The 26,391-nt window shown below is 35.3% G+C and overlaps 1 protein-coding gene across 4 annotated transcripts in view; it reads right to left on the reverse strand.

Annotated features, from left to right (window-relative positions):
• The window catches only part of SEC24B (SEC24 homolog B, COPII component), an 81,999-nt gene that overhangs the window by 6,475 nt on the left and 49,133 nt on the right, over window positions 1-26,391 (reverse strand). For 2 of the 4 annotated variants that reach the window (XM_055434792.2, XM_055434794.2), the window contains 14 exons: window positions 23,559-23,776; window positions 16,650-16,831; window positions 13,384-13,486; window positions 11,585-11,711; window positions 10,562-10,671; window positions 9,634-9,746; window positions 6,446-6,564; window positions 6,037-6,092; window positions 5,585-5,791; window positions 3,533-3,656; window positions 2,422-2,580; window positions 1,748-1,921; window positions 1,035-1,145; window positions 217-392 (listed from right to left, as the gene is read on the reverse strand). In XM_055434792.2, coding sequence (XP_055290767.2) covers window positions 217-392; window positions 1,035-1,145; window positions 1,748-1,921; window positions 2,422-2,580; window positions 3,533-3,656; window positions 5,585-5,791; window positions 6,037-6,092; window positions 6,446-6,564; window positions 9,634-9,746; window positions 10,562-10,671; window positions 11,585-11,711; window positions 13,384-13,486; window positions 16,650-16,831; window positions 23,559-23,776 — 1,979 coding nt within the window. Of the gene's footprint in view, window positions 1-216; window positions 393-1,034; window positions 1,146-1,747; window positions 1,922-2,421; window positions 2,581-3,532; window positions 3,657-5,584; window positions 5,792-6,036; window positions 6,093-6,445; window positions 6,565-9,633; window positions 9,747-10,561; window positions 10,672-11,584; window positions 11,712-13,383; window positions 13,487-16,649; window positions 16,835-23,558; window positions 23,777-26,391 lie in introns of all 4 variants that reach the window. The other 2 variants (XM_055434790.2, XM_055434793.2) reach the window with 1 other exon arrangement.

The following is a 26,391-nucleotide window of genomic DNA, read 5'->3' on the forward strand; positions in this document are numbered from 1 at the left end:
ATCAGAGTGAGAGCATCCAGTTTCATGAGAGTCATGTATTTGTGTATCTTCATTTTCCATTTATCTCTTCCTGTTTAAAACTCTTCCAGTGCTAAGCTGCAACTGTCTAATCAAGTATTTAATCCCCTACCACCCACCAGAAAAACTAGGTTTGGAAACCTATATACTGAAAATTTCAAAAGACTTTATTAAATCTAACAGTGTATAGAAAGTCACCTGTTTGAGAAGGGCCAAAACATAGAGAGGAAACAACTTGAGGGAGCTGGGTGCTATCAACCCCGAGTGCTGTAAATTTGAGACAGTTGAGCCGTATGCAGATAATGAATCCACCACAGCATTCACTAAGGCATCTCTTGCATCTGATAGACTTGAGGAAATTGATCGATCCACAGCTATAAAGCAACCAAAATGAAAAAGTTTTAACAATTAGATGCCAGTGAATACTGTAAGAGATATAATTTACATGCAGTACTTAAGAAACAAACAGAAGTTTCATCTTTATGTTAGAAAAATACATTTCAGTTGTTCCCTTGAGTATGGCTGCCCGTTTGTAGTAAAAATCCTCCTCCTGCCACCAACCCTGATAATCAGTGAGCTATTCTTCATTCTTATAATTTTCACTTTTCCAGAATGTTGAATGAATGAATCAATTGTATGTAGTGTTTTGAGTTTAGCTTCTTTCACTTAGCATAATGCCTTTAAGAGTCATCCACGTCTGTTCACATATCAACAGTTCATTCCTTTTTATTTCCAAGTTGTATTCCATCATATGGATGTACTACAGTTTGTTCACAAAGTCACCATTTGAAAAACGCTTGAGATGCTATCAGTTATTAATGATTATGAATCCCACACATGATTTTTAAACTAAAGCATTTGTAAGAATGAGAACAGCCCAATTCACACTGTTGTAAATGAAAACGTAAAATATAAATACTTTTTAAATGAGGAATTTCTAGGGTAAAACAATACCCAGGCTTCAGTTTTTAGTATAGAAAAATATATTTCACCTGGTGCTTCACTTTTTTACTTACCCATGTTTGCCAGGAGGCAGATGGCAGCCTGTACATCCACTCCTGCATATACATCTGCTAGTGAACTGACCACTGGCAAGCAAAGAGTGTGCACTCTAATTCTCCGCTCACCTAATGAAAGGATGAACCATGTCATTGCAAAATACATTAGGCCAAGAAAAAAAAAAAGCAAACAGGTCAAAATATTATTCAAGTTATTGTTTGATGGTATTAAATTATAAACAGGATTCTGAAATGGCAAAAACAAAGTTTTACAATGAACATGTTTTAAAGAAAATTAAACATTCCCTAAACCTGAACATAGACTATGAACATACATTATATTTTGAACACTAGGTTCTGGTTTTTATCTTAGCAGTACTCATTCTAAACTATATGTTACATGGTATAATGTCAGAAAACAGACCACACAGACCTTAAGTGCAATAGAGAATTTCTCATGTTACAGATAAAGAAATAACGCTCAGCATAACCCAGACAGATTTAGTTTGAGTTATTATGCTAATATGATTTTGGGGGTACAAGTCTTCCAAAAGTCAAAAAGGTACTCTTTGAAGATTCAAAACTGAGTATTAAAGCAAAGAACGGAACATATATTTGATGAACACAAATTCCGTGACTTCCCACTGGTGTTCACTCTCCCTAATCTCCCGGGATGTGAGAAGAGGGGTGACTTACTGGGGCAGGTCACATTTCACTTCTGTTAACATTACCTTTGCTAGATGTATACAATAGGGCTGTCTGAAAGCACACCAAGGAAGTATCTGCCAAACTTTCTTCAATTGAGAGTTGTACTGCAAATCCAGCATCAGGATTGATGTTGGCAAGGGATAACAAATCAGTAGAACGGACAAAGAAATTTCCATGAAAAGTGTGCATGGAAAGACCTAGGGAAAAGAAAACTTGTTAAAAAGATGAGGTAGCACTAGTCTCTTTACCGCGGGTTAAAGCTTCTTTTTAAATAAAAAATATCTCTGGTTTTGAATCAAAAGGATAACTGGGGAGCAATACTTTTCACATAAAACAGAGATAATCTAAACTGAAGACTTTTTGAATGATGAGGAAGACAAAGATCATTCATTAATTTGACAGTTTTCACTTAAGATCCTCCCTGTTCCTCAAATTCATCTGAAATCACCTCCAATATGGGCTTTCTCTTGACTTCCTCCTAATAAGGCAAAGCATTACCTCTGACCACTTATTCAAATTACTTAAGAAACTGAACAATGATTATTTAATAATAATATTTAAAACGGTACAGCTAGTTGGATCAAGCAGTAAATCTTTTTTATGATAATGAAAGGTGGTCACAGGTTGTCAATATATGAATGCTTATTAATTTTGAAAAAAGTATATAATATAAAGCATAATTTTTATAATTTCATACCTTTAGTACACCTTATTCTCATAACAGCTTCAAATCCAATTTTTCTTGTGAGATACCGTTTTAGATCTTTTTGTAACTTTTCTGCTTGTGAGGGATTGTGAGTATAGTGGAAAGATGGATAATAATAGATGCACCCTGCAGAATACTTGGACATGCAAGCTTTAGAGAGAAAAAGGAAAAGTATTAGCTACTGAAATGATAAAATTTTACTCATCCAACAGCAGTGCAGATTCTGTATTATGAAGAAATCTAAGTTATAATGAAAAAACAGTGGTCAAAAATGGGGATAATATATAAATCTGAGAAAGAAATATTCATAAAACATAATATATATTAAGTTTACTGTTGAGCAGAATGGTAACGAATGGATAAGAAAGCTTTGGTACATATACACAATGGAGTATTACTCAGCCATTAAAAAGAATGCATTTGAATCAGTTCTGATGAGGCGGATGAAACTGGAGCCTATTATACAGAGTGAAGTAAGCCAGAAAGAAAAACACCAATACAATACACTAATGCATATATATGGAATTTAGAAAGATGCAAATGATAACCCTGTATACGAGACAGCAAATGAGACACAGATGTATAGAACAGTCTTTGGGACTCTGTGGGAGAGGGTGAGGGTGGGATGGTTTGGGAGAATGGCATTGAAACATGTATATTATCATATGTGAAACGAATCGCTAGTTCAGGGTTGATGCATGTTACAGGATGCTCGGGGCTGGTATGCGGGGATGACCCAGAGGGAGGATAATGGGGAGGAGGGAGGTGGGAGGGGGATTCAGGAGGGGGAACTCATGTACACCCAGGGCAGATTCATGTCAATGTATGGCAAAACCAACCAATATAATATTGTAAAGTAATTAGCCTCCAATTAAAAAAAAAAAAAAAAAGAATTTTATCTAAACAAAAACAACAACCCAGATTAGCATTTTATATTTGTATAAGGTTAGGGTTTTTAAGTTTAATGGTAATTTTCATAGACATTATCTAATCCACATGTCTTTCTCCCCAAATAATTGAGAACTCTTTTAAAGAATTTACATTTAATTATATGCTAAAAATGTTTATATAAAAACAGATAAATACAATGGTATCTCCTTACCTAGAGAAGCGAGATCAGAATACTGTGAACTTAAAAGGAACAGATCCACTGCAGTCTGCTGCCCTGAGCAATCTAAAGCGAGTTTCTTATAAAAATCAGTTGCAGGGCCAAGATGTTGTACAACCTAAGTCAATAGGTCATAAAGTAAGAGCTAGAAAACCTTGAATTATGCATATATTTCTTGTCTGTTATAATAAGGAAGAGAATATCCTCTGTCCCCCTATCAAACTAAGGATTTTTTTTTTTAATGTCTAGGTAGTTGGCATAGATTTCCTATGAGAATAATCACTAACATTTATAAAAGCACATATAGGGCAGCATAGATGTCTCATATAATTAAATTATTTAATCCTCATAGTAATATATATTTCACAGAGTTACCAACATTTTACAGATGAGGAAACTGAGGCAAACAAATGACTAATTACATAGTTACTGAGTGGTAGATGCTGGAATATCCAAGCAGTCTGGCTCCAGAATGAGTGCTGTTACCAATTATTACCCGTATATTGTTACACAATAACACGAGAGACTAACAGATTAAGCAAAGTCTTTCCTGTTGGTATGAGGACACTTAAGCTGAGGAGATGGCACTAGAGAAGAGTTAAGAATGCAAGAGCCAGCACTACATTGCACAACAAAATGTTTCAATTATAGTGTATGATTATATTATAATCAATTATATTATATTAGAGTTTAAAACAGAACAGACACTTAAATTCTTGAGTCTCAGGCAGATAGACAATACTTCTAAAAGTTACATGAGAACAAAAAACCCAAAACTGTATCAAAGAAATCAGTAAACACTTTGCTTTTGTTCAGTATTCCATGATGGATTACGATGGATCAATGCACTGGATAATGCTAGCTGTACTTGCTGATGAGTTAAAAAATATACTTGTTCCCAGTTTATTTTGAAATTTGCTTTCTCAAAAGCAATTTAAAAACACAATTTCATAAAAAGTAAAATATGCTGCTATTCAAAAGTAAAACACAGTGCTATTCTTCTTTAGCAAATTGGTAAAGAATAAAAAAGTAGCAATTCTTAATGGTGCCCAGAAGATCAGAGTCCTTAAGAGTACAGGTTCATTAAAAATCCAAATAAGTAAAATAAAATAATAATTTGAAATACAGTTTATACTCATTGATCCAATAATTTTACTTCTAGGAATTTACCTTAGGGAAAAACTCAATATGTGGCTAAAGATTTACAACACTATTAAAACTGTTTTAATTCAAACTCATAACTAGTTGCAATGGCATTTTCATATATATAAGTTGAGGTCAGACAAAACTTATTTACAGAACAAAAACAAGTATTTGAAAATGGTGTTAAAATACCCTGAACAAATCTTCACTGTAAAACCCTAGGAACATTCAGCTTCATTTCACTCTTAAACAGCAAGAAGGCCATTAACGAAATCATGTTTTTCACATTTACTAAAAAACCTTTTTTAAGTAGAATTTTTAGGGACCTCCAAAATGATCACTATCAGCGAATGCTCACTTCAGTGAAAAAAGTCAATGAAAAAATATAGTATATGTATAATGCCCAATTGCACTTACTTGTATTTATTTAACTACTATTATCTTGACAGTGAGATAACTATCATCTATGTTTCCACGTTACAAGTTTTATACAATGATTTATATTACCTTCATTAAGTTTATTAATATGTGAATATTAAATTGTATCTCAGATTTAGTAAGTTTTATCAATTGTGAAATAGAAAAGAACACTAGAGTCAGAAAATCCAAGTCACATCTTTACCATTAAATATTTATTTAACTTTTGGCAAGACTGTTTAATCTGTTTCCTCAACTGTAAAAAAGGGTTAGAGTAGATAATTTCTAAATTTCTATGACTCATAAACAAAGTATTAAAAAGAACACACTGCAACACAACAATAAAATGGTAATTTGAATTAAACTCTTACCAGTTTTTTTTTTAACTATCAAACAATTAGAAAAATAGACTAACAAATAATTAAACAAGTCGATAGAGATAGAAGCCATCCACTTGAATACGAGAGAGGAACTAATATAAAATACCTTTGTGCTTGATCTCTGATTAGGATCTTCTCTGGACTGCAGAAGTCCTGCCCCCAAGGAAGGTAACTGTGTCTGAAATACAGACACACGGCCACCTGTTGGAGACATTAATTTAAAGGCAGCCTGGAGAGCAGGACCCAGGGCACTGTGTGTTTCTCTTGTATTGGTGAACATATTTGGTAATGCATTCAATAAGTCTTTTATAAGCTGGGAAAACAAAGATTAAAAGTTGAATTACTGAGAAGGAAGGGCAATATTCTTCTTTAAAACATTCCAGAGTACAGTATATGCCAATATATTTTGGAGGACTGTACAGTGAGCACTCAACCGATACGCTGCCTACATTGTTTACTGCAAGGTTAATATATACCAAGTAAACACACGTTCAACATTACAAAAAGCTGAAGTAACAGAAATACTTTAATACTTAAAAAAAAAAAAATCAATCTCACCTCTTTACTTTCATATAGATTCACAAGTAAGCTATCCGGAGTAGGTAGAAAAACATCTATAGGGAAAACATATATTTTAACCAAAATATAAATAAACTCAAAAGAATTTCGAATTAAAAAAATCTTAGTTTTCTAAGTCCATACATGTAAAGGATATGCACAATATTGCTTTATTTAATATATACCCTCTGTACATATCATACATGTGTGTGTGAGCATGTGCGAGTACACAAACATAGGTGTAAAAAACTTTGACTCAAGTACTTTCTAGGAAAGCAATTATTTTAAAACAAATATCTAATGAGCTAAATTATCTGTACAGCATTATGACAAGATGTATTGTAAAATAAAGTACCCTTAATTCCAAAATTCTGTTTTATTAATAGAGTTTTGTTTTTTCACTGCTTACCATCTATATCAGACACAATCAACATTTGAGGCTGTGATAATCCTTCTTGCAAATTGTAGAAATGAATAGTGCTATCAAAGGTCACGAATCCTATTCTCGTTCGTGAATCTCCAGGGAGCCTAAAGATAAAAATGATAATTTTAAATTCAAACTGCTAAGTGACATATTCTGTTTAAAAAAAAAACTAAGAATAATTGTTTATGTTTTTATATAGAGGACAGAATACCCCTATCTAAACCAATGTATATCAGAAAAGAGTAGTATAAAACATTCCATTTTCAGATGAAACCAGACATGTTTAGAGTTCATGCCTCTGATAACAGAACTATCTTCAAATAATATATCAAAACTTAAAATGATATGCTTAAAAACAAAGATTTCTTGCTAACTTTCCTCTGAAACTCCCCTAAGTGAAAAATTGATATTTTCCGTTTCAATATTACAAAAATCATGTATGTTGTTTAAGTATTTTAAGGACAGATTGACAAAATGAGTACTATTCAAGAAAAGATTTTAACGTGTAAAATTTTAAATAAAAAGCACATTCAGAAACATCAAGATATTTTATCTATGATCACTCCTTTAAAAATTTTCTGTGAGTATTCAAGTATTCAAATTTTCTGTCAGTATTCAAGTCAATAATACAGCAAAGAATAAATGACCATTTAAAAGCCTGTCCAAAAAAAAGGCTGTCAAGCTATCCTTATTAATAAGATAGAGGCTGTGTCTTACAAAAATATCAGTACATTTCTAAGTACCATCATGTTAACTGCTGTAATTTTTTAATGTAATTTATAACAATTTTTATGTAATTTATTGTTTTAGCAATGTCTTTAAAGATATTTTTTAATATTACAGGACGCCAAAACAGTGTGCATCAAAGCAAGAAGCACTATTATTATTATGAAGGATCAATCAGGCTACTCTGAGGCTGACTCATGACACTGCAAAGCAGAAACTAACACAACACTGTAAAGCAATTATATTCCAATTTTTAAAAAAGGCATTTCAGAGAACAGAAAATAACAAGTTACGTAGGTGTTTAGTTTAGCAATACTGGTCAAGGTTTATCTTGTTTCTACAGACTAATTTCTTCACTTCTTTGAGATTTCTAAGGTCACTGATTATTAGAGTCATTTGTTATCAATTACAATGGAGACTACGTACCTCTAGGCCAAAATACAAAGCTGAGCTAGAACCGCTCCAGCATCAGATTTCCTTTCTCAAAGTTATATACACAGCCCTTTCCAAGAGCACAATAGTATCTTATTGCTATCCTATCATCTTTACTTTTTTACTTTCCTGATACTTTTAATATCCACTTTAATCAAACATATACATTTAAAAAACTATTTTTCATTCCCAATATTATCTTTTTGGCTTTCCATAGACCATTTAATTTGCAAATAGTCACTCATCTCTGTTGAAAGTGAAAAGTGAATGTGTTTGTCTCAGTCGTGTCCAACTCTTTGCAACCCTATAGACTGTAGTTCACCAGGCTCCTCTGTCCATAGAATTCTCCAGGCAAGAATACTAGAGTGGGCTGCCATTTCCTTCTCCAGGGGATCTTCCTGACCTGGGGGTTGAGCCCTGGTCTCTTGCACTGCACTGGCTCCTATTTCTAGAGCTGTATCATCAAATACCTTCCCAGCAAGCGAACCCTTCAGTCTTAACAGCTATTTCTTTGCAGAGTGTCTTCCTTTGCTACTCACTGCTAAAGTCATGTCTGAATTAAGCACTTGTGACTTAAAAAGGGTAAATTATTCAATCAAGAACAAAAACATGAAATAACTAAGTTACTAACAGAAACTTAAAGCAAATCATTTAATATCTCTGGATGTTTTTAATCTTGAATGTTTCAATGTTATCAGTTTATTCACAGGCCAAGATCAGTGACATACAATTATAGCAACTAGAGCTGGTACTCCGGAGAAGGCAATGGCACCCCACTCCAGTATTATTGCCTGGAGAATCCCATGGACGGAGGAGCCTGGTAGGCTACAGACCATGGGGTTGCTAAGAGTTGGACACGACTGACAAAACTTTACTTTCACTTTTCACTTTCATGCATTGGAGAAGGAAATGGCAACCCACTCCAGTATTCTTGCCTGGAGACGGGGGAGCCTGTTGGGCTGCCGTCTATGGGGCCGCACAGAGTCAAATACAACTGATGTGACTTAGCTGCAAGAGCAGCAGCAGCAGAGCTAGCACTCAACAGAATCAGGACTCAAACGCAAATGGAAAACGGGAGAGAAGAACCTTTTGGAATCACCGAGTACTTCTGACAAAATATTCATGTATTTTGAATACTGAAGTATATTTCAATATATATCAAATATATATATGTATACACTATATATACACAATATATAAAATATATACTATATATATATACACTAAAGACCTATAATATATATGTATATATTGAATATATATATTCAATATACATTAACACCTACATCTCTACACAAGTCAAGAACCACTGCAGTAGGAAGCTACTAACAACCTGAAGTCATATTTCTTATGGGTGTTGGAACAGAAAAAGAAATGTACAAACAACTTTGTTTCCAAGAGATCTGGAACATCCACTTTTTAAGTTAGTTAAGGGTCTCCTTCATGACTAATACTGGTAGATAGACAGGCAGGAATGAAAGCAGTGTTTAATCACCTTATCCTATACTTTGTTTCCACTTTCACCATAAAGCTTCTTACTAATGTGCCAGTTCAGTTTCTGGCTTCTTGAAATATTCAGCATAGTATCAATTCCCTCTTTCCCTTTATCTGGCTCATTTTCTCATTAGCACATCTGAAACTATCTTATGAAAAACTTCTTGCTTAGGCATAAATTACAGCTCGATCTTTTTCATCCAGATCCTTGATACCCTGGCTAGGTTGAGTTTTCTGGATCTAAGTGCTCAGACTTGCTAAGTCAGGGGGATAGTTAAGATAAAATCTAAATTCCTAAGTATTAAAACTATTATGGTTTTAAGATTCAGATATAAAGTTATAAATCCAAATAATATACATAGTAGATCTTTATTCTAAAGTAGACAGGATGTACTCTTTTAGTGATAAATGAAATCAAACTTAATAAAAGCCAACCCCATAAACTGCTAATAAATACACTTCACATTTTATACATTTATACACACACACACACACACACACACGAGTAAAAAAATTCTTACTTGTCTAGATTTTCTAACAGTGACTGGCACAAAATTGTCAAATATCCAGCTTCTACTGCATTATGAGACACATCTAAAACAAACAAGTAAACTGCCGGTTGAGGTGGACGGAGCTGAAAGGAATAGAAATAATGTAACATATTTATTTAGTAGGTATAAGTTATTCTTTTTATATTGCAACTAGTACTGGATATTTACTGACTGTAATATATATATATCTACACAAATAGAATTAATGTTTTATAAGATCTTAGGTAATGAAAATGACATTCCTTTGATTTTTTTCTTTTAAATTTGGTCATGGATTAAGCATGATTAGGCAGTAATTACACAGTAATGGTTAAGCAGATGGGCAAAATGTCATCCTGATAGAGTGATGGCTGAGATATCTTTCCAAGGAAAATTAAATGTATTATTAAGTATTAACCTTTAAACCCCTTCCCTACTCCTAAAAATATTTTACTTTAAACATTTTTAAACCCGACAATCATTAGTACCATTGGGTCACCTGATGGCAGTCGAATCCCAAGGGTTAAACGCTAGGTGTAAAGCAAGTTCTTAAAAGCAATTTTTGACAAAAATACGAGTTTTTCTGTTGAAGGATCTTAAATACTAAGTGGTAAAAAGAATACTTATATTCATTCCAAGCAAGTAATGAAATCAAAAGGGCAACAAATTGTAGATGATAGAATTTATTAGGAAACATTACCAATGTTTCTTAGTGATATAATTGCATTATTCTAGGAGATCAAGTAATCTTTACAAAGATACAAAGAGTTATCTATTCGTTAAGTACAAGCTTTCAGCACTATTTCAAAAAAAATCATACTATGGACAATTAAACTTAGACAAGAATTCACTTAAGAGTAAACTACCAAATGACTTATACAATTGCACTCCAGGACTAATTTTAACACTGAATAGTTACCATATAATCTGAAGAAGCAATGAACTCCACTGTTGAATTCTGAACTTCTGGCCGCTTATGAGGCTCTCCATAGGATCGGGTAAGGGGATTATACATAAATTCTTCAGGAACTAGATAAGATTAGGAATCCAGTACAAATTTAGTCGCACAATTTCTAAACACATATATATGCCTAGAAATAAACACCGCTATCATTAATATTTACGAAGTTTATAATAGCTTTGTGAAGATCTAATGGTAAAAACTAATCCCCTAAACCGTCTTTAAAAAATAAATCAGGAGGGCAAGAAAACTATCTTCTGAAATCAGATGAGAAAACCAGGACACAAGTAGCCTTGCTTCTTAGGCTTGTGTCCTATTTATTATGTCACATGACATGGGAAAGAAATCAGAAACACAGATATGAAAGCAATCATAGTAAGAGGATCTGAGAAATGTCCCTAAAGGGGACAGCAGATACACACGCACACGCTGTGTCCACGCACACTGGCAGAGACCTACAGTGAGCTGAATGAACCAAATGTACAAGAAGACAATCTAAACTGTCAGGGTCAAGCAAGATTAGTGCACATGCTCTCATCTGTCAGACCTGCACTGCTTCACTTTACTTCTTCAAAAATAATCTATGAATTCTTTTTACCTTCTCCCCTCCCTGTCACTGTCTGCATTATCAATTACCCCCTTGGCGAGCCAAAAATGAAGTGTCCCTCGCCTGTATTCTCTTCATTAAAAGTGTCATGAAAGTTGAGAAACAGTGAGGAGAGACCAGATAATAGCAACAATGTCAAAATGTCTAAAATAATATAAGACACATTATTTTAAGAATCTGAGGGACTTCCCTGGTAGTCCAGTGGCTAAGATTCTGCTCCCAATGCAGGCAGCCCAGGTTTGGTCCCTAGTCCGAGATCTAGAGCTCACCTGCTGTTAACTAAAGATCCCACATGCCACAACTATACACCCTCAACTAAGACCTGGCACAGACAAATAAATGAAATAAATATTAAAAAAGAACATGAAACTCACCATCATTAACTCTATAGCACAAATTGCATTTCCATCTACGTTGATCAATGAAGGATACAAAAGGATTGATATATGTTCGACAAGATCGGCACCTCACAATGGTATTGGATGTTATCACTGGTAATTGCTAGGAAAGAGAATAAAGATGTAGCAGCAGAAAAAACACCCCAGAGGAAAAATGGACTACATACTGCTCTGCTCCCTATGCAGAACAGAAAACACATTTGTGTTTTGAAACTGAAGCATTTAAATAAATTCCAGTGGTGCACTGAGCAACATAAGCAGCTATCAAGTTTCTCCCTCTTCTGACACAACCTGTAAAGTAACACTAAAATAAAGCCAAATCAAATGTAATGAAAGTTACTGGCAGACAGTCTGGTTGGCCAAGATAATATAACAACCTCAGCTTATCAGCTAAACTGATAAGAAGCAAGAGTGAGTGAGAAACACGTACTGTATAAAATGTCTCTGTCTGTGCCGCCTGACTGCACCTGGTACCAGACTCCGAGGCCCTTCTTGTTAGGCAACCACACAGCCCAGACGGGGACCACAGTCTCCAGAAACCAAGGACAATGTGCCTTAAAGACAGTACATCTCTCAAGGCTTAGTGTGGGACAGGAACTTTATATATAAGTAACTACATGTTATTTGTGAAAAAATTAGGAAATATATTTAACTGAAAATGGGAAAATTAAAAATCACCCAGAATTCTACACTCCCAAGGAAGTCACTGCTGCCAATTTAGCATATACACTTCTAGAAGGTATCATACATGGAATACATATTTAGACAAAAATTTTCACCTATGTATCTGGGAAATTACATATCTTGGTTTAGAGATAAAGGCTGCAATTTTATTACAGCTGGTCAAATAATACTTACTGAATGAATATAATGAAGGTACTTATCACATATTATACTTATTTTATTTTCTATTCACTTGAGGAAAGAAAACTCCACAAGGAAGCTTAATGACTTTTGTATCCTCAGCACTCAGCATGACAGGTAATCAAAAAAGATTTTTTGGTTGAATCAGAGCAAAAGAAACTCATTAGCAACGAGAGGGTAAAAAAACCCACAGTTATAAAGAAGTATGAGGGCGAAATACAACTTATAAAGTATAAATAAAATGTATCTGATTAAATGTTTTTCCGAAGTTTAGAAATTTAAGTTTAAATATACTTGCACAAAATACCAGAAATATGTATAAATATCTAGCATGCTAGGTATTAAATCAAATAGACTACAGAAACTTTAAAAAATAATGTTTTAACTCAATAGGCTTGAAGAATTTAGACTTTATTATACAAAGGTTACTTGATTAATACAGTTGAGAACAATCGTATGGCTTCCTTCCCTAACTGTGCATCACTGGTGGTGTTTCCTTTATGTTTAAAAAAGAACTCCTAAAGTTTATCTGTCACCGATGGCCATTCCACAGTACCACTGAAACTACTACTCTTTCCAAATCCAGCTCAGATCTCTTTGCTCGTAGAAAACATCTGCTACTGTACCCAGAGGAAACCCCTTCCAGGACTGTGTTCATTACCTGACTACTTCATAGATTCTGATTAGTTACACGTATTAGTTATCCTGCACTGCAATTATCTGCCTTTACATTTTTGCTCCTGTTAGCAGGGGACAGAAAACGTTTGTTGTATCGAAACTTGACAGAAATAATTAATTCTACCTTTAATAAAACAAAATAAAAACAATTCTAAGAAAATATACAATCTAAACATCTTGCACGTAAGTACAGAGGTCAATACCCACAAATACCTTAAAATATGTTACTTTACCGTTAGGTCTCTGAAGGGATGTAACAATAATCCTAAAGGAAGCTTAGCTTTATTCAGTAGCGCCTGTGTCTGTGGAATATTTGTTAAAGTACACCGAAATGAACTGTAAAGACAGAAACAACATGGACTATGTTAGCTATCAGGAAAAATATTAACACTGATGTGGATACTTGCAGACAGCCAGACGTTTAAGAGGATACGTGAAAATCATTGGACATACTACATAACTATAACTATGAGGGTCCTGATGACTTAACAGGTATATATGTAATTTATATGTCAAAAGATCCAAATTAAGGTCTCAACATTTTCATGGTGAAAAAGTACAACATGCTGATGAAAACATAGCAACTCTAGGGTGACTATCAGGGCACGAATAGGAGGGAGCAGAAAACAGGACTGAAAAGGTACCTGCGCATCTTAAGGATGCTGTTCCTGCTCTATTGTGCATCCTTCAGCTGTTGAACTCCTCCTTCTTCTAAGAGACTCATCAGAGTTCCAGCTTCCTGTGAAACCACCCTCAGCCCTGATCACAGGTCAGAAGGAAAGACTTCTGCCTCTGTGCTCTGACATCCACTTGTGCTCCTATGGCATCAGTTAGCCTGATCTGCTTTAGCTGTGTACCTGATCTTCTCTATCGGCGATCTTCTGTTCGTTGTGCCACCCTAGCACTACTCCTCTCACAGACTAAGTGCTTACAACTTGCGATCAGCAGACACAGAATCAATAAAGGAGCAAGCAGATATACAAAGCAGAGGTGCTAGAAACGGTGACAGGAATTTTAAGAAGAGTGGTTGACAGTATGTAGAGATAATCCAGATATGGGTTGACTCCACACTGGTGAGTTCCCTGAACACACCAAGCTGGTTTCTGCTTCAGGACCACTGCATTTGCTGTTCATGCAGCTTGGCACCCTCTTTCTAGAGTCACATGTTGCTCTTTCATTTCATTCAGACCTCTATTCAAATGTTAACTCCTTGGGAAAACCTATCCTGACTCCTCAATTAAAAATGATCAACCTCAATCCTTTCTACTCCCTACTTCATAGTCATTCTGAGATTACACTGTGTACCCACTGGTTGATGATTCACAGTGCATCTTCCCTAATAGGATACAGGCTGCACGAGACTGTGAGAGCTCTGGTTTACTGCTTCATTCCCAGCGCCCGGGAACAGTGTCTGCCACCTAATTTAGAAAGCATTTCATTCTGGTGGCCATGCATGCATGTGAGCTGGACGGTGAAGAAAGCTGAGCGCGAAAAGAATTGATGCTTTTGAACTGTTGTATTATAGAAGACTCTTGACAAGTCCCTTGGACTGCAAGAAGATCCAACCAGTCTATCCTAAAGGAGATCAGTTCTGAATATTCACTGGAAGGACTGAAGCTGAAGCTTCAATACTTTGGCCACCTGATGTAAAGAACTGACTCACTGGAAAAGTCCCTGATGTTGGGAAAGACTGAAGACGGGAGGAGAAAGGAACGACAGAGGGTGAGATGGTTGGATGGCATCACTGACATGATGGACATGAGTTTGGGCAAGCTCCAGGAGTTGGTAATGGACAGGGAGGCCTGTCATGCTGCAGTACATGGGGTCACAAAGAGTCAGACACAACTGAGCGACTGAACTGAACTGACTGAAATACTGAATAACTCATCTTAACACGCAGACACAATTACTATTCCTGTTTTACAGTTGATAACACAGATTTGAGACGCTGAGTAACTGGCACAGCTTCACAGATACTTATCAGTGGAACCATGATAAGTACCTAGGTCTGTAAAACTCTAAATCTATGCTCTAAAGCCTAATACTCTGCTCTGCTATTTAGGTAAGAGGTATTTTATGTATTTTACACATGACTGAGTAGAAACATAGAACCATTCCCTATCTATGTGATCTCTTACACATAAACATATACTATATTTACCTACTTACTGGGGGGGTTGCCTAACCATTCATAGTACAAGGCCATAATTCACATACTTATTGACCTGATAGCAACTTACACATAGTTTGGGTGGCTACTTTCAATCTGGAATCAATGATTATACATTTTTATAGAAATGATCTTGGCACTGCCTTAGGCACTGACTGGGGGCTGGTGTAGGGTGTGGTAGAAGAGGTGGAACCCTCAAAGCACCCCCATTTTCTGTTTCCTGTATTAGAAATCTATATAAGACTTTGGTTAAAAACAGGGGAACTTGTTAGCTTTTTTTTTTTTAAGCTAGAAAACTATCACCTTAAAAATACATATAGCTTTTTTATTTTTTTAAGCTAGAAAACTATTGCCTTAAAAATACATATATATATGTTGCCTCTGCTGCTGCTAAGTCGCTTCAGTCGTAAAGAACACTAATTCTAATACAAGGAAGACAGTGTTGTCTGTGAATTGAGTTTATGAGGAGAGATTCCAGAAGCAGGATGATGTCTGGGTACATAGAAACATTCTATATTGAGGAGACAGAAAAACAGAAAGCAGGCAATAACAGTGAACCTTTGGTCTAGGGGGCACTGTGAGGTAACAGAGCTCAGCAAACACCAGTCGCTCATGGCCATCAGATGGAGGCTGCCAACTAAACTTCTCTGTGAGGTGAGGAAATACTCAACAAAGAAAATCCAAATCAATATTCAGGCTAAATAAATGGATAAATACACATTGGGGCAAGGGTCTTCTCATTCATCACTAGGTGGGAAAAGAAAATTTAGAAATAAAACTACTTATCTAATCTGTATCCTTTTCAAGCAGAGATTGAATTGCATTAAGATTTCACCTAATTTAAAAGGCATCAGAAGTTACTACTGGTGAAAAGTGAGGAGAAAGAAATTTAAGAAAAATATAGGTAGATTCGGGTTTCTAAAACCCTTCACTAAAACAGAAAAAAAACTTTCCCTAGCATTAGATAATGGAGAAGGCAATGTCAGCCCACTCCAGTGTTCTTGCCTGGAGAATCCCAGGGACGGGGGAGCCTGTGGGCTGCCGTCTGTGGGGTCGCAGAGTCGGACACGACTGAAGTGACTTAGCAGCAGCAGCAGCAGTAAATAATAGGGAATGAGACAAGGAATGAGACTCGATAGCAACAAAGAGGACAGGAGCCGATGACTTCACTGAATTTTACATCTAGAATTTCTACGCAAACTAAATCACAAGAGTTCCCATTAACAAAACTTCCAATCAAGGAATTAATACCATAGTATTTTTACTATGTTTGAAAGTCGTGCAATGTTTTTGACAAGGTTTCACTTACTAAAGATTATAAATACTTACTCTGGGCTACAGTTTAATTTTTTGAGGTCTAAATTCAAGTTGGGTACAGGAGCCCAAACAGGAGTCATGGGTAAAATATTCCTCTCCTGAGTAAGGTTGACAGGTCTCAAGCTCTCTGGCTGTGAAGAACTCTGAAGACTCAATCCTCCCAGACTGGAGGACAGCTGGTTCATACCAGGATACTGCTGAAAGGGCAATTTGAAACAACACAAAACAACACTGTATCAACACAAATACAATTTATTATACTATGTATAGGAAATTAACATACAGGAAAGCAAGAAGATAAAATTTGAATCTAGCTTTGTAACAGTAGAAAAACCTAATTGGGCAGCTCAGTTTAAAGCACTCTTTAAAAAACTCAAAGCAAAAAAACTGAAAAAAGTTAAACCTTATGTGAATGGTTAGACATAACAACAAAATTTCGACAATGCTTTTCAACATCAAGAATTTGGTTTTACTGAATGTTTTTCATACTGGAAAGATAGGATAAATGCTTATTTTTTAAGTTTTTCAATTTTCAGAATGTGTTGCTGCCACAGGAATGATAATGATGTTCTATGGGTTCTGCTTGCTTAGTTTTTGTTTCCTTTTATATTTTGAGTATTATTATGAAGTCATGGCTCTTACTAACTCAAAGTGACTTAATGAATTGTAGTTACTGTTCGCTTTGAAGCCCACACTACCCAATCTTTTGCCAGTGACAGCCCCCTAACAGCTGATCCCAGTGTCCTTTTGATATGAAGCCTTGTCTCTGTTGGTTTCCTTGCTTTCTGGCATGACATTCCGTATCACTCCTCCTTCAGAACTGAAATCAGCCATTTATCCAAAAAAGATTCCTGGTTCCTTTTAAATTGGGATGGTATCTAGTGACCAAAATCTAGATAACATTGTTATTGTGCTGTTACTTCCAGACTTCTACAACAGAGACAGAAATCATAGAAGAAAAAAAAACTAATGAGTTCACACTGACATTTCCAATTCAAATTTAGGTAATGGCATTTTAACTTTTTTGATTTTATGCCTATATCACTCTTCTCTTTTGATGAAAATCTTGAATTCTAGTGGTAACAACAGCCTTATGCATATGTGCTCAGTCAAGTCCAACTCTTTGCATCTCCATGGACTGCACCTGCCAGGCTCCTCTGTCCTGGAATATTCCAGGAAGAATACTGGAGTGAGTTGCCATTTCCTCCTCCACGGGAAATTCCCAACCCAGGGATTGAACTCCATCTTCTGTGTCGGCAGGTGGATTCTTTATCATTGAGCCACCTGGGAAGCTCCAATAACAGCCTTACTTATTTGTTTCATCCTAAAATATCCTAAGATAGTTCCAATATAACAACACTAATATTATTATAAGTGTAAGGTTATTTAAAGATTTCTTTATTGTTCTTTTGTCCTTAGATTATTTTCCATTCAGAACATACAAAATACTGAGTTTTAAGATTTGTTAAAACAATACTTTTTTCTATATCAGAATGTATTCAACTTGATAAACTGGTTCACTTCTTTTTATTTTTATTTTAATTTTCAAGGATTGCTTTCTTTCATTCATTTTGTTTTTTTGAGTAAAATTTATGTAGTTTTAATGTCAAAACTTAATAATTCAGAAATATTTTTTTTCACTCTTGATTCCTCTCCCTAAGCTAACTAGTAGCTTTTGGTCTTACCTTCCATTGTCTATACTTAATAATACAATATAAACGAATATATACACTGCTCTAAATGTGACCTTTTCACCTAAAAAAAGGTGCTAGCAATAACTCTACATCTGTATATAGAGATTCTCCACATTCTTTTGTATAGTTCTCAAACACTCCATTATGTGAACATACTGAGGAATTCCAGCTAATCAGTACAGAATGATAAAGTCAGGAAAATCACTATTTTACAACCCATATGGGAATAAATGATACGGGTAATGGTCATCTGGAATAGATGATAAACAGATACCAACAGATGAGTGAAAGCTTAACAAGGAAGTTCACAATGAAAAGATCAGTCTGTCACCAAATGAACCCACTAATCTATCTTAGCACCACTAAAGTGAGACAATCAGGTATTATTATGTTGTACACAGAATCAAAATATATATTTTGGCTTACGAAATAAATAAATGAAGTAATATACTGAGTTCAATCAAGCCATTGGATCTAATTTCTACTCCACAGGAAATAAAACAGAGGAACAAGTCAAATGATACCACAAGAAGCAATTAGTCAAATTCAGAATGTGGGACAGTCTATAGATCAAGAGACTTAGTTGAATTAAGAGACATACACTAGTACAATTAGTGAGTCTTGATTTGAACAAACCAACTACAGAATAGCAACCTGGAAACTACCAGGCAACTCTGAATACTGACTGAATTGTAAACGACATTTAGAAATTATTGTTACTTTTGTTGGCTCTAACAGTGGTATTACAGTTTGCACTGCCCAGGGTCAGCTTTAAGACCCTCAGCAAGAAAAGGGGTTGGTGTGTGCGCCCTCAGCAAGATGTGTGTGTGTGTGTGTGTGCCCTCAGCAAGGTGTGTGGTGTGTGTGTGTGTGTGTGCCCTCAGCAAGGTGTGTGTGGTGTGTGTGTGTGCGCCCTCAGCAAGATGTGTGTGTGTGTGTGTGTGTGTGTTGGGGATAGGTAAAACAAGTAGAGCAAATTGTTGACAGTAATTGAAGCTGCTGAAACTAAGCAAAAGGAAAGAAAACATGCATAATAAAATGGATTCTGAGTTTTCAGCAGAGCTGTAAAGGAGGGGAATAAAATTATTATATGAATTTAACAGTGTATAATAGAAAACCCCAAACAGACCCAAGTTTAGGATAAGAACTTAGAATTTAAATTTAAGAATTTAGGATATAAAATAAGGGTAGAATATTTAATCAATGAGAAAGAACAGATTATTTAATATCAGTGAAATTAGAACTATTTTGGAGAGGGAATGAGATTTATATTTATATACCAAAATAAAACCTTAAAAGATGCAAAAGTAAAGTCACCAAAGAACTAAAAAAAATATACAGAGGGAATTTTTCCTATCTTAATGTTGAAAGACTTTTAAAAGATACAAAGGTAAAAACAAAGGAAATTATGACTATGTAAACATTTCTCTAATATATTTTAAAAAACACTAAAATTGAAAACTAATGTCAAGCTGGGAGAAAAAAACTATAATATAAATTAGACAAGAAAAGGTTAATCTACTTATTACAGACAGCTTTTACAAACCAGAAGGACCTGAACAGAATAATGGTGAAACAATATGAACAAGGATGTCAGTAAAGAAACACAACTAATAATTATGAAAATAGTAAAACATTTTTGCTTATAAAAAGATAATTCTTGGCATACTGAGAAGTGGGCAGTCATAGACACTTTTGCTAGGAATATAAATTGGTTACATTATTTTTTCGTATCTGAGCACCAAAAACTACTGTCTGCTAGACAGCTCCACTTGGATGTCTACTGGGCATTTTAAATTAATATGGCAAACTCGATTCCCATTCCCAGAACTATTCCTCTGTCTTCCATCTAAATAAATACACTACCCTCTATCCAGCTGTCCTGCCCAAAACCTAAGCATTATTCTTAATGCTTCCTTTCTCTCACCCACCATAGCAGTCAAAAGATATCCCTTATCCATCCACTTTTTACTATCTCTGCCAATACCACCTTAGAACAAAGCATAATCATCTATTTCTGGGATGATGCAAAGCTTCCATCTGTCTCCCTGTTTCCATTTTTATCTTTTCAAATACTCCCATCCCTAATCCGTTCTTCACTTAAGTAGCCAAATGATTCTCTAAATACATAAATCAGATTTCATTCCATTCCATAAAATCTCCTATGTCTTTCCTTTGCTCTGGTGTAAAACTCAAGTTTCTGACTATGGTCTTTCCCAAACTCTCTGATTTCATTACTACTATTCTTCCCTTTGCCAGCTGAGCTAGAGCCACACTGGGACTTCAGTTCTGAAACACGTCAAAGTTGCCTCTGCCTTACGTTTCTGTATATCTGTCTTCTCAGCCTGAAATTCTCTACCCTCATATTTATCCTTGTCTGGCTTTTCCTGTCATTCAAACATTAACTAAACATAACTTCTACAGTGAGGGCTTTCCTGTTTACTCTATATACCCAAGCCCTGCAATTTCTTCAACTCATCTTGTTTCACAGCATTTGTAATTGTTTGAAATGAGCTTGTTAATTTATGGATTTACTTATTGTCTTATTGGTCTGGCCTTCCCACCAAGTTTCTTGAGAGAGGGAACTCTGTTTTGTTCACTTGGCTTCCTCTTGTAGCCTCAGTGCCTAAAGCAGGGCTGTCACACAGTAGAAATTCAGTTCTCACTGAATGAGTAAGCAGAGAGAAATTCTAAAGTCTGGTATCAGCGGCTGTGATTGACTTAACTTTACCTGAAGAAATTTCATCTAAGGAAATAATGAGACAAAGGCACAAAGAAGGTTTGTGCACACTTGTACATGTTGATTCTGATGCTCACTTATGACCAACAGCAGTAGGCTGGGCTATTACACAGCTATTAGATGAAAGGTATGAAATAATATGGAAAGGTTCCCTCTCATGCTGTTCAAGGACTTTAAAAAAATTTAAAACGATGCCCATATTTATTAACTTGTTTTTATAAATAAGTCATTTAGATGCCCAGCTCCTTTACTGGCTTTCTCCCATAGACGCATATAGCAAGAAACCTGGAAGGACAAAATGCAAGTGTTACTGTTTATATCTTGATGGTGGGAATACTGGCTGATATTTATTTTCTTCTTTTCTGCTTATCTGCATTTTCCTACAACTGCTCATGCACCGCTTTTTAATAATAATAAAAAAGCCATACAGTATCTGTATCTGTTTTTTATTGTTACATATTCACTAAAATATATTTTTTTAAAGATTTAAAGAATTTTTTTGGCTGTGGTGGGTCTTTGCTGTTGTACACGGGCTTTCTCTAGGGCTTGTGGGATCTTACTTTCCCAACCAGTGATTGAACCTGAGCCCAAGGCAGTGAAAGCACTAAGTCTTAAACAATGGACTGAGGGAATTCCCTTCTTTTTAAAACATCAACTTTTGCTGTTTTTCAACTCTGAAAAACTAATTTTTTTTCTTCCTCAAAGGGCAACCACTGGAGTTTCCCACTACTTAGTATAGGTCATCTCAAATAAATGAATACCAAGAAAGCCCTTAAGATTCAGGGCCCTCCCACTGGGTTACACTAAATGCAATATTTAGAGTCATTTCAATTTTACTCCTTGTGGCTCAGCTGGTAAAGAATCCACCTGCAATGCGGGAGACCTGGGTTCGATCCCAGGTTTGGAAGATCCTCTGCAGAAGGGAAAGGCTACCCACTCCAGTATTCTGGCCTGGAGAATTCATGGAATGTATAAACCATGGGGTCACAGAGAGTCAGACATGACTGAGTGACTTTCACTTTCACTTTTCAATTTTACTACAGAAAGTTATTTGAAGTAAAATATTCCTATTCTAAATAGGACTTGAAAAATAAATGGCTTCTTTTAAAATTAGCTTGTTAATGTTAATATTAGATTAAAATCTATAATCTTTTTTTAAGTAGACAGATAAGAATTTAAATGCAAATCCCTGCTATGTGCTTAAATGATTATTGCTCACTTATCCTGAAATATTGGAATTCCAGTTGGACCAATACAGGACTAAAGAAAATCTAACAAAACACAAGGCAGGGAAACTTGAACTAACCAACCATTATTTCTCCTGTTTCTTTCCCAGTTTCCTTCTTCCTGCAGTGCTTTAATTCTAAAATTAAATTCCAGGAAGAAATTTTTTTTTTCTATAGCTTTATTTTTTTTTGTCCTGAATACCCTTTTTTTAAAAAATTTATTTATTTTAATTGGAGGCTAATTACTTTACATTATTGTATTGGTTTTGCCATACATCAACATGAATCTACCCCAGGTGTACATGTGTTCCCCATCTTGAACCCCCCTCCCACCTCCCTCCCCATCCCATCCCTCTGGGTCATCCCAGTGCACCAGCCCCGAGCATCCTGTATCACGCATCAAACCTGGACTGGAGATTCGTTTCACATATGCTAATGTATATGTTTCATTGCCATTCTCCGAAATCATTCCACCCTTGCCCTCTCCCACAGAGTCCAAAGGCAGGGAAACCTGAACTTAACCAACCATATTTCTCCAGTGCCATTCCCAGTTTCCTTCTTCCTTCAGTGCTTTAATTCTAAAATTAAATTCCAGGAAGAAATGTTTTTTTTTCTCTTCTCTAATTTTCATCAGTTCACCATAAGATGAAATCTCTGTAAAGTTAGTCTACTAAGAGCAGTTTTTTTATTATAAGTAGAATGCTTTTGTCATTTAAACTGTTTCCTTGTATTTTACTTTTTCTCAACAAGTATAAATGCAAAATACTTATTGTTCTTTTAATAAACTGCTATGGTATTTAAGAGGTAACTCCATGAAAGGTCAAGTCAAAAATAATGAACAAATGAATTAATGAGCATTTGTCGAAGCTTTAACCAATTTTAGTTATATGCCACAGAGACTTCAAGTTAAGCGCTGAAATCAAAATCCCAAACTATATTTATACCATGTCAGTTTTTGAGAAAGCCAGCTTAGTAATACAAAATTTAAACTAACATTTAATTTCCTGATCATAGAATGAATATCCGCACATTACAGAGACTCTGAAAAATGAAAGGACAAGGCAGAAAAGAAAAACCAGTTTCATCTTCTTCTGTGTATACACACGCACGTAAACACACACACAAATGGGAATCAATGTCTGTGCATGTTTAAGCTAGGCTTATCTACATTAGCACCTATGATCCGTTTCAATCACCAGGGACTTGTCAGAATTGCTAAGTTTCACAATTTTTATGTAACTTTATATGACTAAATACATACTTGAGCATACTGCTGGAATCCAGAATACACTGGGCTACTGGGTGGTCCTCCAGGATTAAGTGGTGCTGTGGCATTCTGATACCCAGGCTGAAGAGTCGGATAACCATACCCAAAGGGCTTAGGCATTTTTGAAGGCTGAGGAGCAGCTGGCGCTGGCGCTGGAGCAGGGTCAGGAGCGGGGTCAGGAGCAGGACTACTTGCTGATGAGGAAAGCACATCTAACAAAGGAAAAAATCATGCTGTTCACTGAAAAGCAGCACTCCACAAAGACACCTGGGTAAGCCACAACTTTGGGTACTTTCCTTTCTTTTATTAAAACTTTTTATTATGAGAAATTGTGAATGTATACAAAAATGGAACAAAATAATAAACCCATACATCCATTACTTAGCTTTAACTATTTTGCTAATCTTGTTTCACATGTTCCTACTCCATTTTTTTTAACAAATATATTACAGGAAAACTCCATCTTGTATGTTTCATTTCACTGACACATACTCCAGTTGACATTCCTAACAGATAACACATTAATGTATATAATACATACAATATAGCATATGTTATAATATAAATATATATTTATATATATATGAAAATAGTTATTTTTTCCCTTTATTCTCTCAGCAGAAGTGGGGTTAAGAAGCAGAAAACACAGCAAAGCAATAAAAAGAGTGTCAATTACTCTCTTCTCCAACTTGCCTTTTTACCTGACCTTGACATTTATTTTAAAAAAAAAAAAAAAAAAGGCCCATGGAAGAAATGGCCTATCTCCACAGTCCCCCGGAAGTCTGCTTTATTTTCAGAAACAAAACTGTGACACTATGAAAGACAGTGTCTAGAATAGTGTCCAGCTCCTAAAACAATGTCTGGTATATAGTAGAGGCCAAATAAAATTTAATGAATGAATGCTTTTCCTTCATTTAAATTTAAAACAGAAACTAAAACTTGATGAAAACTGCAGGGGGAAAATAACTGTAGAAAATTTAATTATCATATACAAGAATAACATCAACAAAAGAAAGCCTATTACTCTACTACACAAAACCATTATTAACATTTTGTTATACTGTTAGTCTTATTTTTAAAGTTATATCTAAAATATATGTGTATTTTACACTGCTGTATTTAAAAGGAACTACTGAACAGCACATGGAACTCTGTTTAACGTTATGTGACAGCCTGGACAAGAGGGGAGTTGGGGGAGAATGGGTACATGTATATATATGGCTGAGTCCCTTCCCTGTTCTCCTGAAACTATCACAACATTGTTAATCAGCTATACTCCAAAACTAAATAAAGTTTTTTAAAAAATAAAATATATGTATTTTAATCTATTTTTCATATAAAAATTAAATTCTTCACTAGCAATCAGATTCTGCAAAAAAATTCTTAAAAGCATCTGACTTTAATAAATTTATTTTTTCAAAGTTTATTGAGGAATCCCATCCTTCTACTGACTCTATTAGCTCTCATTTTTGAAGAGACCCTTCCTGGACATTCTTAAAAGGACAAAAGCATCAACGTCATGTCATTTCCTTAGACTTCCTCCTTGTCTCTCCTGATGGTGACAGAAATAGAAGTATTAATAGAAAGGTCTCTTAACATAGCAAGTCATCAGCTTAAGAAATGAAGAACTGGAGTCCTAAACATGAGGGTCCAAAGCTTTTTGCCTTATTAGGAAAGGGACAATATTTCATACATCTCTATAGTCCCTAAGATCTATCTAGTATCTGACATACAGACTTATTTCACTTAATCTTACTCTGACAGATTCTCATCTTTCCTTAATTGTGGTGTAGTACAAATAGCTAGAAAAGTTGCCCAGGGTCATTCACTTACTGTCAAGGCATAGTCCATAACAAGATTAAGATCTGTTGATTAAACGAGCACAGACAAACACAGCAAGGTCTAACTCCAAGGCCACCATCTTTTAACTCCACTACACTGGATGTTTTACTTCAGGTTAACCTGATGCTCATGAAATACTATAGTTATCGTTTTCATTTTTTAGTGAATGAAGTGACTCTTCTAGAATATTCTGATAATGGGGATTGCTTTTGGAATGGTCCACAACTTCTCACCCATACACACACACAGATCCACAGATTCCTAGGAGAAAAATCCCTTAACCACAAAAGACTGAGTAGCTCATATAAGTATTCTTGAAATATTAAAAGGGAACTCTATATTAAGCTGAGATGATTGAAGTTTTCTACTGATTCATACGACAGTGACGCAAGACAGTGTGTGAAGTCCAGCACATTCCAATTCCAGTTAAGCTTCATCCTGGATAACTACCAATGTGATAAGAAAGAGAAAAGCATAAATAAGTTGTTTTGTTAGTCCTAAAGTTTGGAATCATTAAAAAGAAAAGACAGAAGGTCAGGTGTAGTTGTCAGGCTGTTGGTGTTAGGAGATAGGCAAACAAGGAAAATAACAGCACAAGATGCTGGAATGAAACAACTATCCATTATAGAAGTCAAATTTGTATATTTTTTTAACACTATCCACTACTCGGGCTTCTACATGATGACCAAAGTTATTTCCAGATATGGTTAAAAGTAATGCCTCCAAAACCTACCCACAAATTGGTTAATCTATTTACTGGTGGAGGCAGGAAGGAGCCATAGGGGGAGTAAAGAATCAAAGACTGTTTATACTCAGAGGCTAGTTGGAAGAAATTCAAGGACCTAAGCATGAGAACAGAAATATAAATTTAAGGAGTTATTAGCATTAAAAAGAAGGGAAAGAACAGAAAAATTATTCAGTATTAAGTCTTCTAGAAAGAGGAAAAGGATAAAGAGCATGGTAATAAAAATCAAATACTAAATTT

Source organism: Moschus berezovskii, chromosome 5, assembly GCF_049115385.1.
Source record: "Moschus berezovskii isolate FMDL1 chromosome 5, NW_MosBer_1.0, whole genome shotgun sequence".
Taxonomy (NCBI): Eukaryota; Metazoa; Chordata; class Mammalia; order Artiodactyla; family Moschidae; genus Moschus; species Moschus berezovskii.